Source organism: Lissotriton helveticus, chromosome 4_1 (assembly GCF_964261635.1).
Source record: "Lissotriton helveticus chromosome 4_1, aLisHel1.1, whole genome shotgun sequence".
NCBI lineage: Eukaryota > Metazoa > Chordata > Amphibia > Caudata > Salamandridae > Lissotriton > Lissotriton helveticus.
In genome coordinates, this window is record NC_136063.1 from 1,291,057,637 (window position 1) to 1,291,074,538 (window position 16,902).

A 16,902-nucleotide genomic window follows, 5' to 3' on the forward strand; every position below is an offset into this window, starting at 1 on the left:
CGTGGATTGGCATTTTTACTTGCATTACCAGCGGACGCTCTTGTGCTTTTTTACATTTTTAAATATGGATGTCCCTCCTATGCAACCTCCCACCCTGCAGCTGCTGACACTGTTCCGCAATCGCATGCTAGAATATTATGGCACAATGCCGTTGGCGATATTAAGCACGGCATATGGATTATCTTTTCGATTCTCCTACTTCACCTGTGTCCAGCCTGTATTTCACTGCCTGACCTGTGATTTCGATTGGGCCATTGATTTGTGTCTCTGCGGACCGGTTTCTCCTGACGTCGACTTTAATCAGCTGATGACTCCTATCATTACTCACGAGTTGGTTTGTCCTGGCGAAAGGATTATGGCTGTGGCATTGATGCATGGACTACTTGGTCCCTGGAATTTACTGGCGGCAGCACAGTCTTTCTTGGAACAGAGCTTTCTTGAAAACCCACCGAGCTGTCCTCTGATGGTGATAGAGGATCCGGTGCTGGGAGAGCACGTATGTTCTTTTCCGCTTTTAAATTGGATGGCTGAACTGTTTTCGGATGAAGACGGTGACTTCCTATTGGAGGCTGTTGCAGCTTATTTTGCATACACAGTTATGTCATAGACCTTTTTCATGTTTGATATGCTGAGTACTAGCATTTCATTGACAATTCATTGACTTATTTGTCAAGTTTTTATTATTTACCTTGCCTATTGGCTTAAGAGTCGATAAAGTACTTGGCTGTTTTATTTTTCTTTAGCATTACATTTTCCTAGTTTTTAATGCTTTACCTTGCGGACCGTCCACATATAAACTTGCAATCTGCTCTCATGAGATGGCACTTCTATTATCTTATTCAGTTCGTTTCCGGATCATGGGGAGGTGTCATCTAGGTCCTGGATATCTTTACACCGTGTTAAGTTAGCATGGGCTCATTACCGGTTTAAACACCATTTTTCCTTTTTTGCAACTTCTGCACACGACACTTAGTTGTTGCTTTAGCTTTCCACCTAGTAGTTCATCGTGGTTTACATGAGAATAATATGTTATTGCTCTACTATCTGCTTTGCTTGTTAAACTATATCTGTACAGCGAGTGCTAAAGTTTCAAGAACAACACGATACAGAATTGTTATGAGGTCTGATCTCCACGACTTCATACTCATAACATAAGTGCAACTTCTGCCAATTCTGGGCATGAGGCGGGTTTTATATTGCTTTGCCGAACACACATACACAACAGTTGATGCGGTTCACATGCAGAGAGAGCTGGTGTATGCTGATGTGATTCCTTCAAATCTAAGACACTAAAGTATGGGCACGCCCTAAACCAACACAAAGAGACCTTCTTAGCAAATAATATAATATGTGTATTAGGGAGGGTGAGATATAAGCAGCCGCGGGCCGTGGAGGGAGTTACGGTGAGGCAGGGAGGCGGGGAGGGGGAGAAGCAGGGTGGAGCCCTCTCTACCTTGCCCCTCCCCCTCCCCGCCTCCCTGCCCCACCGTAACTCCCTCCACGGCCCGCGGCTGCTTATAAGTGTTGCTAACTCTTATTCATTTACAGCATGTTAACATACTGTCACCATTCGCTTTTTATGTACTAGTAACTATGCTGGTAATTTTGCTACTGATAATATGTGTACTTGTATTCTCCACCCTGCTTCTCCCCCTCCCCGCCTCCCTGACTCACCGTAACTCCCTCCACGGCCCGCGGCTGCTTATAAGTGTTGCTAACTCTTATTCATTTACAGCATGTTAACATACTATCACCATTTGCTTTTTATGTACTAGTAACTATGCTGGTAATTTTGCTACTGATAATATGTGTACTTGTATTATCTAAGATACTACGCCTGAGAAGACGGCATTAGTAAATAAACATTTCAAATACACATGTGTTCTTCTTAACTCCATGTTCTGGTTTCTAAGAAATATATAACGACCGACTGTTCATGAGTTCCACGTATCCTGAGGTACTATAAGTTCATATTCTGGATTGTCTAAACATTGAGAGTTTGTTATATCCAATGTGACACTGTACCTAGCTTGCTAAGGAGTTTTTGATTACTAACGTGAGTTTTGGGACACCCTAATTCGCCGAGGTTCCAATCCTCTGTCCACAGTTCTGTGTGAGAACAGAAACCCTGCGACAGGGGCACCCCCGACCCTTGCTGGAGCTTCATCACACTTGCGATACAACTCCAGCAATGCGCCACCTTTACGGCACAGATACATCACGCATCTGTGCTGTTTTTGCCCCATGATGCGCCGCATTGTAAATGCAGCACACCATAGGTGACGGAACAGCGGCACAGAATGACTAACACATCCCTGGTGATGCGCCAGTCATCATAAATGTATCCCTATGCTTCTTATCTTGTTAGAGATGAACCGCCATATGTATCATCAAAGTTTTTTGCATTTCCTAAATAGCGAACTTTAAGGAATAAATAGCGATTCTTTACCATTCCTAGTTTGCGATTAGCTATTTGCTAATTACAAATTACCCATTCATTTCCTTCATTTCCATAGGGCGGTTGGACTCACTTTTAGCTCGAACGGCTGAATGGATTTCCACGAAACTTGGCAAAATTGTAGGGACTGGTAGCCCGATGTGCCTTTGCTATGTCTCAAGATATATGCTCCAGTGGTTTTTACGAAAATTAACTTTGAAAAATATATATTGGGCTACATTGGCCTATATATATGTTGGAGTCCAAATGTAGCCCATTGTAGCCCAATGAAGCCCAATGTAGCCCAATGTAGCCCAAAGATGGCCGCCAGACACACAAAAAAACAAATGTAGCCCAAATATCAGCCAGATGTAGCCCAACTATAGCCCAGTGACAGAATGACCAATCAGCTTCGCAAACCTCCGTTACGCGAAGCGGAGCGCTGTTACAGATATATATCTTTTTTTGAACGTTAATTTCTCAAAATCCACTGGAGCACATATATTGAGACCTAGCAAAGGCACATCGGGCTACCAGTCCCTAATATTTTGCCAAGTTTCGTGCAAATCCATTCAGCCGTTCGATTATTATTATTATTATTTTTTTTTGCCCCGCGGGGCCCTTTTAAAACCTCCACATCAAACCTAGGGGGTCAGCGAGGATCTACTATGCCCCCTTATAGTTATTTCCCCCTTTGTTTTGACCTCCTCTTGTCTCTCGATCCTACCGAGAGACAAGATGGCGGCCGCTACGGACTTTTTGGAATGTTGACAGACGCCGGAGAACCAATCAGCTTCGCTTCACAAAGCTCCGTTGCGCGTAAAGTACGCGTCCTGGGACGCTGCCAGGTCCGCTGTTACAGATATATATCTTTTTTTAAACGTTAATTTCTCAAAATCCACTGGAGCACATATATTGAGACCTACAAAAGGCACATCGGGCTACCAGTCCCTACAATTTTGCCAAGTTTCGTGCAAATCCATTCAGCCGTTCGGGCTAAAAGTGAGGCCAACCGCCCTATGGAAAACTCAATGTTAAAAACACGTTTTGGGACCCCCCTTTTTTCTCGGCCCCCCCCTTGACGAACCCCCCCAAATTTTCAAGGGCTGCTCAGAAACAAAATGTGCCATTTTCCTGAAAATTTCAGCCAATTCCGTCCACAAACGCCAAAGTTATTAGACATAGAATTTTCAAAAATCCCATAGAGAAAAAATCCTAACTATATATACCTACTGGCGACCGCCAGTAGGTAATATATACATATATATATATCTCTATATACATTTGAATGTTGTTCATTTGACATCTGTGAAAGCCTTTTTGTTAGAGAGCGTTGCACGAATAAAACCCCATGCCTAATTCTGACAACAGTGTTTGATGTGTTTCATTTTATGAGAGTGAAATCCCTTTCCTAGTTGTGTTTTTATTGCTTCGCTGTGTTTGTGCCTCCGTGTGGGAGGGCGTTATTTTCTATTATTTGGGAGGGCGAATCAATACACCCCACTCCATCATGAATGCCGAAATCCCCCAGTGTGACTGACACACCACTGTGCATGGCCTTCAGCAGCACACAATGGGTGTTGGCCACATGGCAGGCCAACCCCCAGCGGACTTCCATCCACCTGCAGGCATCCAAAGCACATTTTGCTTCTTTTTTTTATTTGAGGTACTGGGATATTCCAGGGATATTCTCCTGTCAAGCTGGTCATCGCGACGTTGAGGCATTAATAGTACTGTGGTAGCATGGGGGTGAAGCTTGAGCTGCAGGTTAAATGAATTCACTTTAAGTGCTGCAAGTGAATACAGTCAGGTTCTCTGCTCTTAGCCTGTGGAACTGATTATAATGTGTTCTGAGCTGTGTTGAATCACATGTGCTTCCTTTGGGCTTCTTTTGCCCTTACATTAACTCAAAATATCTCCGAATTAGATTGAAGCTTGGAAACACAAGTTAGTAATTGCCTCCTTTCCGAGCTCTGCTGTAAGCAAAACATGCACTAACAAGGAGATATTTCAAGTTAATATATGCACTCTTGAAGCCAACAAAGAAACACACAGATAACTTGTGTACCAGTGCCACCCAGAAAACTGAAACATCAAAAGTTAGAAATTCATGTCAAAAGACTCCTACATACAGATGACTCAGCAATTTGCACATTTGAGTAAAAACACATTTTAGTGAAAAGTAATTAGAGGCCAGGTATCTTTCATTCAGATGGAATTTTTATGTTTATCATCTTCCCCCCTCAAAAAATATATTGTTCATAAATTTTGTGACATAACTTTCATTTTAGTTCATACTTGCTGTCCTGCAGACTATATGTTCTAAAATCAGTAATCCGATTAAAGTGTACAATTTCAACAGCATTTCTTAAAGACATATTATACAGTTTTGTGAAATCAATATCACTTGAGCGATCACGTTAAAACTAGTGTTGCTAAAATGTGTAAAGTCTCACCATCGCATCAGTGTACTCATCCAACTTTTCATCCGAAATCTTCTTTTTGTGCTGCAGGAAAAGGTCTTGCAGAAAGCTCTAGCAGGAAACAAAAACATTACCTTTATACCTAGTATGATGAGCCTTGACACTTTTTCACATAAGGCAGAGAGTTCTACCATTTTTGTTCTTGCTATAGTGAAAACAATTTTGCCAACCTGTACACTTTTTTCGCTCGAGTTCTAACAAAATCGGATGTTTCCTTAGGCTTGAGCCAGGCACTCAATTCACTGACAAATTTCACAAACTACCAGTGAGCTTGATTAAAAAATTGACCTTTGCTTCTGAGTCCTTTAGAACTCTCTCCCAAAAACGTGTCATGCTTTGTTTACCTTATGGGGTGGCCACAGATGGACACAGGTCCTTTATAGCGCTTTTTTCTGTGACCCTGGGCCGTCTTCATGCTGGGCAAGGGACTAAGGGGCATGTGTACAAGAACTAACCCCACCATAGTGTGAATTTATTGACCTTACGGCGTCTTTTTTATCGCTGTATGTACAAGTTGCCGCTAACTGCAGTTAGCAGCACTGTTCGGGCGTAAACGTGAATTTTTAGGATCGCTACTTCTGTTAGCGGGATTTAACGAAAATGAATTGCAAGGTGGGCGTTTCCGTGCGAAACCTGTCGCTTACCCCACTTTGCGATATTTACAATGAAATTCCCATATGGCGATAACCACCCCAAACTGCTGCTAGATCCAGTTAGAGGCAGTTTTTTAAGACCAGAAAATAGCTGGTCTTAAAACTGGTGCAAACACTTAGGGCCTCATTTTAGAGGTTTTGGTGCTGGACAGCGCTTCAAGGAATGTTGCTGCGCTGCCCTGCAACAAAACAAAATGGAAGGAATGCGCACTATCAATAAGATAGGGTGCATACCTAGGCCTCATTCATGAAAAATGATGCTTCGCTGTGACAAAACAGCGTGCAACACTTTTCACTGCGCCCTATTTGCGACACCATGGATGCCCCGTATTCAATGTATGGCGCTCCATGTCGCAATTATTGACAGATACGTCTGAAATACTGATGTATCTGGCATTGCTACAGTTGTGTTTCAAGCATGATGCAACTCCAGCAATGCATGGAACCAGCCTATCCCTATGGCACTGCTTCACCCTCATGGCAGGTGTAAGGTTTTGACAAAGTGGTGTCCTAGAATTGTCGCAGTGAAATCTGAGAGGCTTCACTGTGCCAATCCTACAAGGCTTTGTTGCGCGGAAACGCCCACCCTACATACATCATACCAGATGCAGGTATAATGTGGCAAAGGGGTTCACAAGGTCACAAATATGCCTAGATGCTTCACTTTGTAAATAAAGTGCACCGTGGTGCAAGATTCAAGCTGCAAGTACGTCAAGAAAATGACGCATAGGTGGTGTTAAACTGCCAGAAAGGGGCTCAGGATTAAGCTCCCCCTGTCTTTTTCCCCTAAGATGGTGCACAATCACTGCCATGCGCAAATGCAGGCACCCTTGCGCCATGGTGCAAGGGTGACTGTTTTGCGGAGGTGATTAATGTTGTGGCTCCATCTCTACTCGAGATGTCTGCAGATGCGTCTGGACTAGTCGAGGGCAGGAGCGAACCAGCTGGCCTTCTTGGAGTGTTGTTTGCCTGGTCTTTTGTGAGGGGTGCTAGGGTTTCAGAGCAGTTGGAAATCTATTGTTGAAGTTGGCTCGCTCCGGTGTTCGCATCTGTAAGCATTGGCAGAGGGTAGTGCTGAGGGAGTTGACCAGAAGTTCTTCGGTGGCCTTGATCCAGCTGCGACGGGCGGGGGGAGATGATGGCAGTGATGTACGGTGGGTGTGGTGAAGGCGTGATGTATACAATGATGGTCTGTCCAGGAGAGTTCTGTGGTGTGGCTGTAGTTGAAGTTCCCACTGGAGGAGGAAAAAAACAGGCTTGAGCGTGTGTCCGGCTATGTGGGTTGGTGCCGTGACTAGCTGCTTGAGTTCAATGTTAGCAAGGATCCCCAGGAGGGGGGTGGTTTTCTGGTCACTGGGTTCGTCCAGGTGGAACTTGAGGTCTCCTAGTAGGATATAGCCATTGGATGGGAGAGCCTGGGGTGCGATGAGGTCTACAATGGCATTGGTGAATGGGGGTTCATGGCCCGAGGGGCCTGTAGACAAGGGTGCCACAGAGGGTGGTGTTGGTCTGGATCTGGAAGTGGAGGTTTTCCATGGTCACCATTGGGTCTTTAGAGTGCGTGGTCAGTCAGGGTGTGCTTTTATAGACTATGGCAATACCTCCTCCTGGACTGTCGGGTTGGTCCTTGCTTGTGAATTTGTAGCCATCGGGGATAGCGATGTCTTGTCGGGAGCAGAGGTTGGTCCAGGTTTATGTGAAGAAGGAGATGGCGTCGAGGAGGTCCCAGATTTCTGTGGCGTATTAGGGGAGGGACTGCACGTTGAGGATGATGCAGTTGAGCCAGTCAAATACGCTGTTGGTCGGCTGGGCACAAATGGCGCTGGTGTGCTGATGTGGCAGGAGGTTTGTTTGAAGTTTCGGCAGGCGCAGGGTGCAAGGGTAGTCTTTGGTGATGCTAGGGTGAAGGGCGAGGAGGGTGCTGGTGTCGTAGCGGTGGAGTGTCCAAGAGGCAGGGTCCTTGGTGCTGGGGGCAATACAGGTGTGGGCGCAAACAGGCCAACCTTTGGCACACTAGTGGCATGCCTGCTGTTCATGGCCACACAGCATCCGCCATTAGGTTGCGCTGCAGGTGGGCTAGACAAATGGGAGGCGGGAAATGTGGGAGAGGGCACTGGAGGGGGCAGCAGCAATGAAGGAGAGGCTAGGCAAAAAGGAACTGCAAAGAAGCACAGGAAAAATAAAGCCAAACAAAGCAAAGATAAAAAAGAAAAAGATAGAAAAGCAACGGAGAAGAGCAGAAAGATGAACAGGAACAGCATAAAAAGAGGGACAGTAGGGCGGTCAAGCTGCAGAGCAGTGACGCTCTACCACTGGACCACCACGGATGAAGCGCAGGCAGGAGCCTGTGGGTGGAGGAGGCACTTGAACACCTGTCTTCTGGGTCAGAGGAACCAGCAGCAGCAGATGGGGATAGCAGCAGCAGTAACCAGATGGCGCAGCGCTGTGGGAAGAGGAAGTCCACTAAGGGTTAGTCCCCCGTACACCCAAAAGCAAACATAATAGGGGGCAAGGAAAGGCAGCACCACCCGCTTGCCTCTTCCAATCTAAAAGTGGCGACCAGATGAAGTGTTCCCAGACCCCCAGTGAGTAACGGTAGATCAAGCTGCTTACACAAAGGCCTGGGGCAGATCTGGCCCGTGCCCTTGGCGCCCACTGCCACCAATGGCCAATCTCAGCGACGTGAGCCAGTTAGTGGAGTCTCCCACCATTCGTGTGTGGTGCCATCTGTGATGTAGGTCAGCCGCGGAGCAGGGATTGCTCAGGGCATGATGTGAATCTCCCACAGGTGCTAGGTCTGGGCCCAACTCTCACCGAGCCTCCTCCGCTACTCGTCCCACCTTCTCCTCACCTGGACATTGACATCGGGGCTCAATATGCTGCACTCTCTCCAAGTCTGCGACTCAGCCAGCAGGAGCTTCAGTCAGGTGGGATTTCACAAGCCTGGGTACAGCAGTCACCACCAAGTCTGCTGGGGGACCTCCCGATGCAGGTGATGAAAACAGGGCCCCCTTAGGCGTGAAGTTGCAGCACTCCCGCCACACAAGTTTGGTGCAGCTCAGGGGCCTCACCCTCCACAACGTCTGGCTAGCTATGTAGGTGCGCCGGAGCACCTCTGCCGTTCACAGCTCCAAGGTGTGCCAGGCGATCTTCTCCCACAAGTCAGCAATGTGTCTCCATGCGACCTGCCAGACTTCACCACCAGGTAAGGGCGATCGCTGGCGCCTCATTGTCTACCGCCATGGCCCAGCAACTCCACAACACCTCTGCCTTCCACTCCAGGTCACAGACGCAGGACCAGGGAGGCCTATGGGCCCCGGGGACTGTCCCCACTTTGAGGGTTTTGAATGCCATTGTGTTGCAAGGAGGGCGCTATGAGAAAGTGATGCATCACTGTTTTTTCCCAGAAATGCACCTTGTTTCATAACTGTAGCCCTGAATCTGGATTTCCTCAGCCCCTGGGACTCTGGCTGGTCATCCTGGCCGTTGGGGAGGTGGATGGTTTGTTGATCTGTGCTGCAATTGGCGCTGGCTGCTCCATTCTGCATTCCATTGTTTTTATTTCCTATTTTCCATTGGAGGTGGGCTTAATGGCTTTTTTTGCAAAAAAGTCACATTGGGCTTTGTAACTTGAGTTTTTTTGCCGCTAATAGGCCATTCGTGACTTTTCTCTCGCTAACATCAATATTTATATCGCCCTGGCGCTAGCGTTAGCGGCAGTTTCTCACCACGGCTAGCTTTTACTATCACCATGTAGCGATGTATTGTGAATACATTACTAACAGAGCAATCGTTTTTGGTGATAGGCCTTGTTAAGAAAACTGCCACTAACGCTAGTTAGCGGTAGTTCATGAACATATGCTCCTGAGTCTGCCAGTGTGTCTTAGCTCTGATGTGTCCTATTGAATGGGACACATCGCCGCTTAGCGGCCGAAAATGCCCACTAACGCGGCGATATTCGCCTATCGCCCTCCTTGGTAATATGCCCCTGAAAGACAAAACCCTACGGCATACCCAGGCCTGCAAATTGTTCTACAGCCTTTACCTGGGGCACAAGCATGAGCCCCTTGATATTATTAGATGTATATATACCACCAAAACCAAAGGCTAAACAAACAGTTATAGAGCATCTGAAAACTAAGATCAGCAAACGTTTGGAAGGGCCGCCTCTCCTTGAAATAATTCTCTCAGGTGATTTCAACATGAATCAGCTAGGCTCACCACTAGAAGACAAGACTCTGTCAGGCCAAAATGCACACTGGGCAATTCCAGCTCAGAGTCAATGTCATTCCTTTAAGTCAGATAAAAAAAAATCAAAGAACGAATCAATGAATTAGAGCATTTCAACCGGAGGGCTGTCAATGGTTGGGTCTTATCAGACAGTTCACCAGCAACAACTTTTCATAATCATATAAGCAACTCCCTAATAGACTTTACAGTACACTCTGTCTACTTGTTCCATCTAATCAACAGCTTTGGGATAGCAGCTAGAGTGGAAAGCGACCACCTCCAGCAAGAATTGAGCCTAGCCATCTGCCTTGCTTGTCATGTGCCAGTTAAAGCAACACACGTCTCAGCTTATACCATCAACAACAAAAGAATAACATGGTCAGCTAACTCAGCATACAATCTCCCTGAGTTAACAAAAATATCACTCCTTGCACATACGGCGGATGGTGTAGGTAAATCAAACCATCTGGCCTCACTTGAGAAAGCGATTTGCAGATCAATATGCAATGCCAGTACCAGGGCCCAGGCAAGCAGCCTGGGAGCACAAAGAAGACAGTTTGTAACAAATTAAAAGACCTAAAACGCTCTGTCAAACAGGCCATTAGGGCACTGCAAATATCACCAACCAACCAAATCCTGAAAGCTGCAGTAGTGAAAGCAAGAACAGCTTACAGAAAGCATAGGTTATATCAAAGGAGAGAGGTAAATGACAATCTCTGGGCAGGCTGCTAAGTGAGATAAAATCCAACAGACAAGGGAGGTTTTGAAAAACTGTGAATACCCTAAATGGCTGTTCGAAATTCATAACAACTGCAAATATTTCAGAAGAGTGCTGGCTTGAGTTTCTGTCAAACCATTTTGAAGGAACTGCACCAAATGCAATTCATCTCATGGTGCTCCAAGCCTCAGTAACACAAAAACTCACCTAAAATGCTTGTCTTTTGCCCCTTGAGGGACTCTATGGAGATCTTGGAAAATTGAAAATGACCATAGGGAATCTTCCCCCTGAAGTTGCAAGCTGTTACAATTGAAAAGCAAATCACGAAGGGTGGCAGGAAAGGAGTGCCAGGACCAAACGACTTCCACACAGTTTTCTTCAAAGAAGGCAAAGACTTCTGGGCAGAGAACTTAGAGAGGGTTTTTACAGTATTACTGCAACTACCAGCATACCTGCCTCTTGGAAGGGCTCAATCATCTCTCCCATCAAAAAGGGAGGTGACAGCTCAGACCTTGTGAATTATCGGCAAAGAGCACTCCTTGACTTTGAGTTAAACTATTACCCTATTTACCTACTTGAAGATCTAACATCTTAGGACACAGAAGGCATATAATCCCTTTACATCAAACTGGATTTTCAAAGGGCACGGGACAGCAACAAACATATTAGCTCTATCATTACTAATTGATCAATGCAAAAATACCCACCATTGTCTCTTTCTCTGCTTCATAGACTCCAAAGCGGCATTATACCGGAACACGCTCTGGCAGGAGCTTGGCAGTTGGAACATACTCTGGCCCTTGCTGCAAGTCCTGATTCTCCTTTACAGCGACATATTGTCTGAATAAAATTGGTGAATGGATCCCACTTGTCTAGGCAGATTAGAACATATCAGGGTCTATGGCAAGGCTGTGTGCTTGCTCCCACACTCTTTAATTTCTTTCTGGCAGACCTACCTCCTGCTCATGACCAGATAAACTCACATGCTCCAAAAAAAGGAAGTGCCCACCTGCCAAGACTGATGTATACCATTGATCTAGTCTTTATCAGCCACACTAAGATTGGTCTCCAATGACTTCAGAACACTACTGCAGTATATTACAGGTCGAATTTAATGGAAATATACATGAAGAAAACAAAATTCCTGGGCATTGTAATGTCAGCCAACAGTTCCTGTCCTGGCATTTGTAAACAGCAAATATTGACGTAACCGAGTACAAATACCTGAGTCTACTTTTCTACAGACTAGGATCCTTTAAAGCGCACAAGCAGCACACACAGTTGAAAGCCTACTCCGTTCTAGCAGCTTTTCATCATCTAAGAGCTGCAATTGCAGATCAACATTCACACCACTTCTGCAGGTAATGCAGGCCAAGCTGGTTCCGACCTTAGCTTATGGTAGCAAAGCTTTAAGGGGTAGAGATGCCCCCTATTTGGATAGGATCATAGCCAGGGTCTTCAAGTCGGTATTCCATCTTCCATGGCACACTTCAACTGCTCAGCTAAGGTTGGAGTTTGGCCTTATGAATCAAACCTTGGCCAGGGAAGGGGAGTTTATTAAATGCGGCTGCAAACTGCAATTAGATTTGAAAGGGAGCAGGGAAATGCAATGGGGCCATGAAAATTCTGAGGAAAGTCCTCTTGACTTGTTACCAGCTAATGCCAGGAAAACCATAGTACATGCAGTAATAACTTCCTAATTAGATTACGGGAATGTACTATATCTTGCCGCTACAAAAAAAGGACTATCCAAATTACAGAGGGTACAGAATGCGGCGGCTCGACTGGTACTTAGCCTTCCAAGAAGAGCTAACATGAAGAAAGCCCTGACAGTACTACACTGGCTGCCAGTGGAAAAGAGAGTCATGTTTAAGGCAATGTGCCATTGTCACCGCATTCTATTAAAGAACGGCCCAAGGTACCAGCAACCCCTACTAACCCAATATAAACCAGGACGGAGTTTAAGATCTCTGGGGAAGGCACTGGTGACAGTACCGAGAATATTTAGAGCAAGAATGGGGGCACGCTCCTTCAGGTACCTTGCAGCAAAAATCTGGAACACCCTGTCAATTGCCCTAAGAACAGAGCCATGCAAAAGTAGATTTCGTAGACGGCTAAAGACCTGGCTGTTAGCTAAAACTGAATAAGTGTAATTCGACTGGTCATGCAACGTGCAGTTGCATCTTTCAGAGCCTATGTCTTAGCACGGGGACACATCGGTGGTGTAACCATGCACTCTACAAATGAACAAAAAATAAAAAAAACTACAAACCGCCGTCACAAAACCACTCCCTATGAGAGGAAATTACTACAAGTGACAACTCCTGAGTCAGGAACTACCTCATTTTGTCTTTTTTTTGTTTTGTTTTATACAGCGCAAACTAGACTTGAAGTTACCAGAGCACTTTACATGAGCATCAGTTGCATTAAAGACAGACACATCCATTTTTTGTAGGCACGTGGAGATTAAGTGATTAGTCCAGAAACACAGGATGTTGAGTGTCCCAGCTGGGATGCAAACCCGGATCCCCAGCTCCAAGGTTGACCGTTCCAGTCGTTAAGCCACACATACTTAGCATCTCTTGGCCTGGACCCACTTTATGATCTAATTGCGGGTTTATATAGCGCTAGGAATCGACTCCCGGAGGAGTATCTCCACGCTTCGACCGCTGGGGAACCCGTCCTGGCTCACCCTGAGAGATGGTCCCTGATGGGTATCTCTAAGGTGCGACCAAGCATCCCCGGCGGTCTGGGGGGCCGTTGTGAAGATGAGGCAAGCTGATGCCCAGAGTTGCCGAGTGTGGTTTCTGACTAGAGTAGGCACCGAGGCGAGAATTATCGAGTCCGCTGACCCTGGTCCACGACCCTGCCGCGTCGGGAATCGAACCCTGGTCCCGGGTCGTTCTCTGCTTACGGGTCTGCCGCCTCTAACCAGTGAGCCACACTTCTCCACCTCCATCTAACAACCAGCTACTCTCAATTCAAGAGCACAGTAAATAAAACAATCAGATGGGCTTCTCTGCTGACAGACAAAGAGACATGTGCAAATTAGCTAGTTATAAGACTCTGACACCGCAACCATTCCAAGCCTCCGGGTCTGGTGCTGATATTAAAAGAAACTTCCTAAAATATCGCCTAAGTTGCCTCCCCTCACTTTTACATCTGCCGCAGTGCACCAATGGCATGGACCAAGGCAAACTATGCGACCAAGAGCCAGAATCTATGGTACATATACTTTGCTTATGCAAATCAACACTGGAGGATCAAAAAAGTCTATCAACACCAGAATTTAACATCAGGGGGCTATGTCACTGCAAACAAGCCGTCATAGCCTGCTTCAATCCTTCAGACATATAGGTCAATTGCAGATTAGTGAAATATCTAGCAAGGGTTGAATGGAAATTGTAAACTCAACAGCTGACAATTAATACAGGCCCAGACTAGCTCATGACATCTTGGCCTCTCTTGCTATGGGACTAGCCAAGCACTGCCACTGTATCTCATTCCGGCACATCATGCACAGCTCTGCAGTTACTTTATACTCCTATCTGCCAAAGATACTGCAACAACCAGACTCCTGGGGCACCTGTTGCCGAGGACCGCTTGTTGTGACTCCTTTTACACGGACTAGCGATAGACCCTACACATTAACGAACCTGGAACTGAGGGGCATATACACACTACCCTATCGCCACAGGAATTTCACTTTTAGTGAAGTTCCTGTGTCAATATTGGCTTTGCCTTATTTACAAGTCAGCGTTAAGTCACTTAACGTGGCTTAACTGTGCCTTCTAAGTAAGGCCCCCTTTCACGGTGTGTTTAGCGTGAAAGGGTAGAGCAATGAGTGTTGGGGTGGGCGAGCCACTGCAACATGATTGATTTTGACGCTGCCCTATATTTACAAAAGCAGCGTCAAAATTAAGACATGGGAAAGCCTGGTCTTAAACAGGCGCAAGAAGGGGGGAAAACATGGCGCCCGCGGGCTGAGCGGCAGCGCGCGCTTTTGCCAGAAAAACCTCTGTTTCTTTACCCCCACTATGCCGCTTTTCTAACAGTGCGGGGGTATCGACGTCGGAATGTGTGGAGATTGTATATCTCACCTTCTTTGGTGCCATGCTGTGCTGGTTTTCCTCTAAATGCACTTTAAAGATCTGGCTTCCGCTCTCAATCCCGGTCTCTCCCTGCCGCAGCGGTGGGAGTTCGCAGCCGTGAAGTTGAGGCGGGGCCGCAGAGCGGCAGCCCGCGGCCTCCTGCGGGGAAGTCCTGGTAGAGTCAGCACAAACACAGGCGAGAGCTGCACAAATCAATGCAAGTCTGCTGCTGGTGTGCCGAGCATAGGCGACTTCTTTACCACCGCGGTCATTTCTTCGGATATTTCAGCTGCAACTAAGGCCTCGGTGGACGGTCTGTGTGCGGTTCTCGACGCTGGAGCTGGCAAAGGAGAGACTGGCAGTGGGACCGTGGCATCTGTAAGAGGCGACAAGGGGGGGCTCACGCCGGTCTGGCTCAGGGGCTGTGGTAGGTGACGGGACCTTTCCAGTGGAAGGTAAGAGCGCAAACAACCAGGCTAAAGGCAAGCCCAAAAGAGGCAGGGGGAGGGGTGGCAAGGCTATTCATGCCCCCCAAGGTATAGCGACAGAAGATAACAGTGAGACCCACCTAGGGGGCCCTGCAAGGGGAGCAGAAAGCAGGACCAAGCTAGCTGAGATATTTGAGACAGCCAAAACGGGGAGTTTAAAGCAGAAAACAGGCTCTAAAAAAGGCCCTAAAAAAGTTCACGGAGAGGTCAGAGCATCGCATATCACTGCTTCACTGCACTCTTTCTTCAAAGTATTACCTCAGGTCTTAAATATTCAGTAAAACTATCAAGAGGCGCCCTCTACAATAAATCCCACGGACCTCTTAGCTCCAACCCGCCAGTCAACTACTAAGAAGGCTCCTTACACACCGGTGTCACCTGTGTCCCGAGCAGCTTCCTTCGCCGACACCCCCGAAAAACCCCAGATGGCTGGGGTAGTTGAGGTAGCCGAGTCAGCTAGCCTCCAGCAGGCGCAGGAGAATTGTGTGCTTGTTACCCTATCATCGCCAGACCAAGTCGAGGCTCCGACATTTAGTCAGATTGGGTTAGGTGGGGCATCTAACGCTCCCATGGCTCAAACTTCAGCAGTTATTGCATCATCATCAGAGATTGGAGGGTCTGTGGATGGGGGCGATACTGCCCTAGCCTGCTCCTCAATTGAGACGCTGTTGGCCTCTTTGAAGGCAGACATTAGGATGGGATTCTTAGTCTCATCTGAAAACCAGACAGAGATTAGGGCTGCCTGCGACATCTTGGAAAAAAGTCGACCGGCTAAATGAGAGAACAGAGTCATTGGAAGGATCCGTTGAGGAGCTTAAGGCGAATTTGGGATCTGCCGAACTAAAAATACAATCTTTACGAAGGGAGGGAAATGAGATCCGTGAGAGGGTTGAGTCCTTGGAGAACCACTCAAGGAGAAATAACCTCTGGCTCTTGAAGGTTCCAGAGGGAAAAGAGGGGAGTGATATTAAAACTTTTGTGGTGAGCCTTTTAAAGGGCTCTTTAAATCTGGAGGAGACAACGGAAACCCTTGAGAAGGATATCCAAAGGATTCATAGGGACCCTTTGCGCCTAAAGCCTTGCAGATCTAAGCCCAGAAAAATTCTGATAAATTTCCTTACTGATGCACTCAAGGAAAACATTTTAAATCTTGCCCTAAAAATGAAAATGGTAAAAGGCCCGGACTTTCAGTTTGACATTCGCTCGGACCTATCGAAGTCCACGCTGGATCGACAGTGGGAGCTGGGGCAAAGAATGGAAAAATTCAGAGCCTTGGGTGCCACAGTCCAGATGAGGTTTCCTGCTTTTCTTAGAGTAATGTACAATAATAAGATGCACAATCTCAGATCACCTCTTGAGGCAGATGATATGTTGGAGTCGATGAAGCACCTCACACGGGGGACAGGAAATTCGATGGGGGTATGAGCTGGTCTAAGGTGAAGTTAAATTAGCGACCCCTAATACAAGAAAAATAAAGAAATATAAGGGTTCAGCGTTTTGAGGGCACTGATGGTGATGGTGACTCTTATAAACAACAAAAGTTTAAAAGGGAAAGGAAAAAAAATTAAAAATAGGAATAACAATAAAAGGGAAAAGAGGTAAAAAAAAAACTTTTACATGTATAGCAACCCCCTTTTCTATGGAAAACTAACTACACAAATAGAGTGAGACTGTGCAAGCTTTAGTCATGATATAGTTTGGTGGCAGGGGGGAAGAGAAGGAGGAATGGATGGCTGAGGGCGCAAAAGCTGGCAATACATCAGTCCAGTGTAAGTAGGGAAGGGTTTTCCCGGGGGGGGGGG

General features: G+C 46.5%; 1 protein-coding gene across 1 annotated transcript in view; it reads right to left on the reverse strand.

Annotated features, from left to right (window-relative positions):
- SCGN (secretagogin, EF-hand calcium binding protein) overlaps positions 1-16,902 on the reverse strand; it is a 504,919-nt gene that overhangs the window by 190,127 nt on the left and 297,890 nt on the right. The window contains exon 6 of the mRNA XM_078685785.1: positions 4,894-4,971. Within this exon, the coding sequence (XP_078541911.1) occupies positions 4,894-4,971 (78 nt within the window). The remainder of the gene's footprint in view (positions 1-4,893; positions 4,972-16,902) is intronic.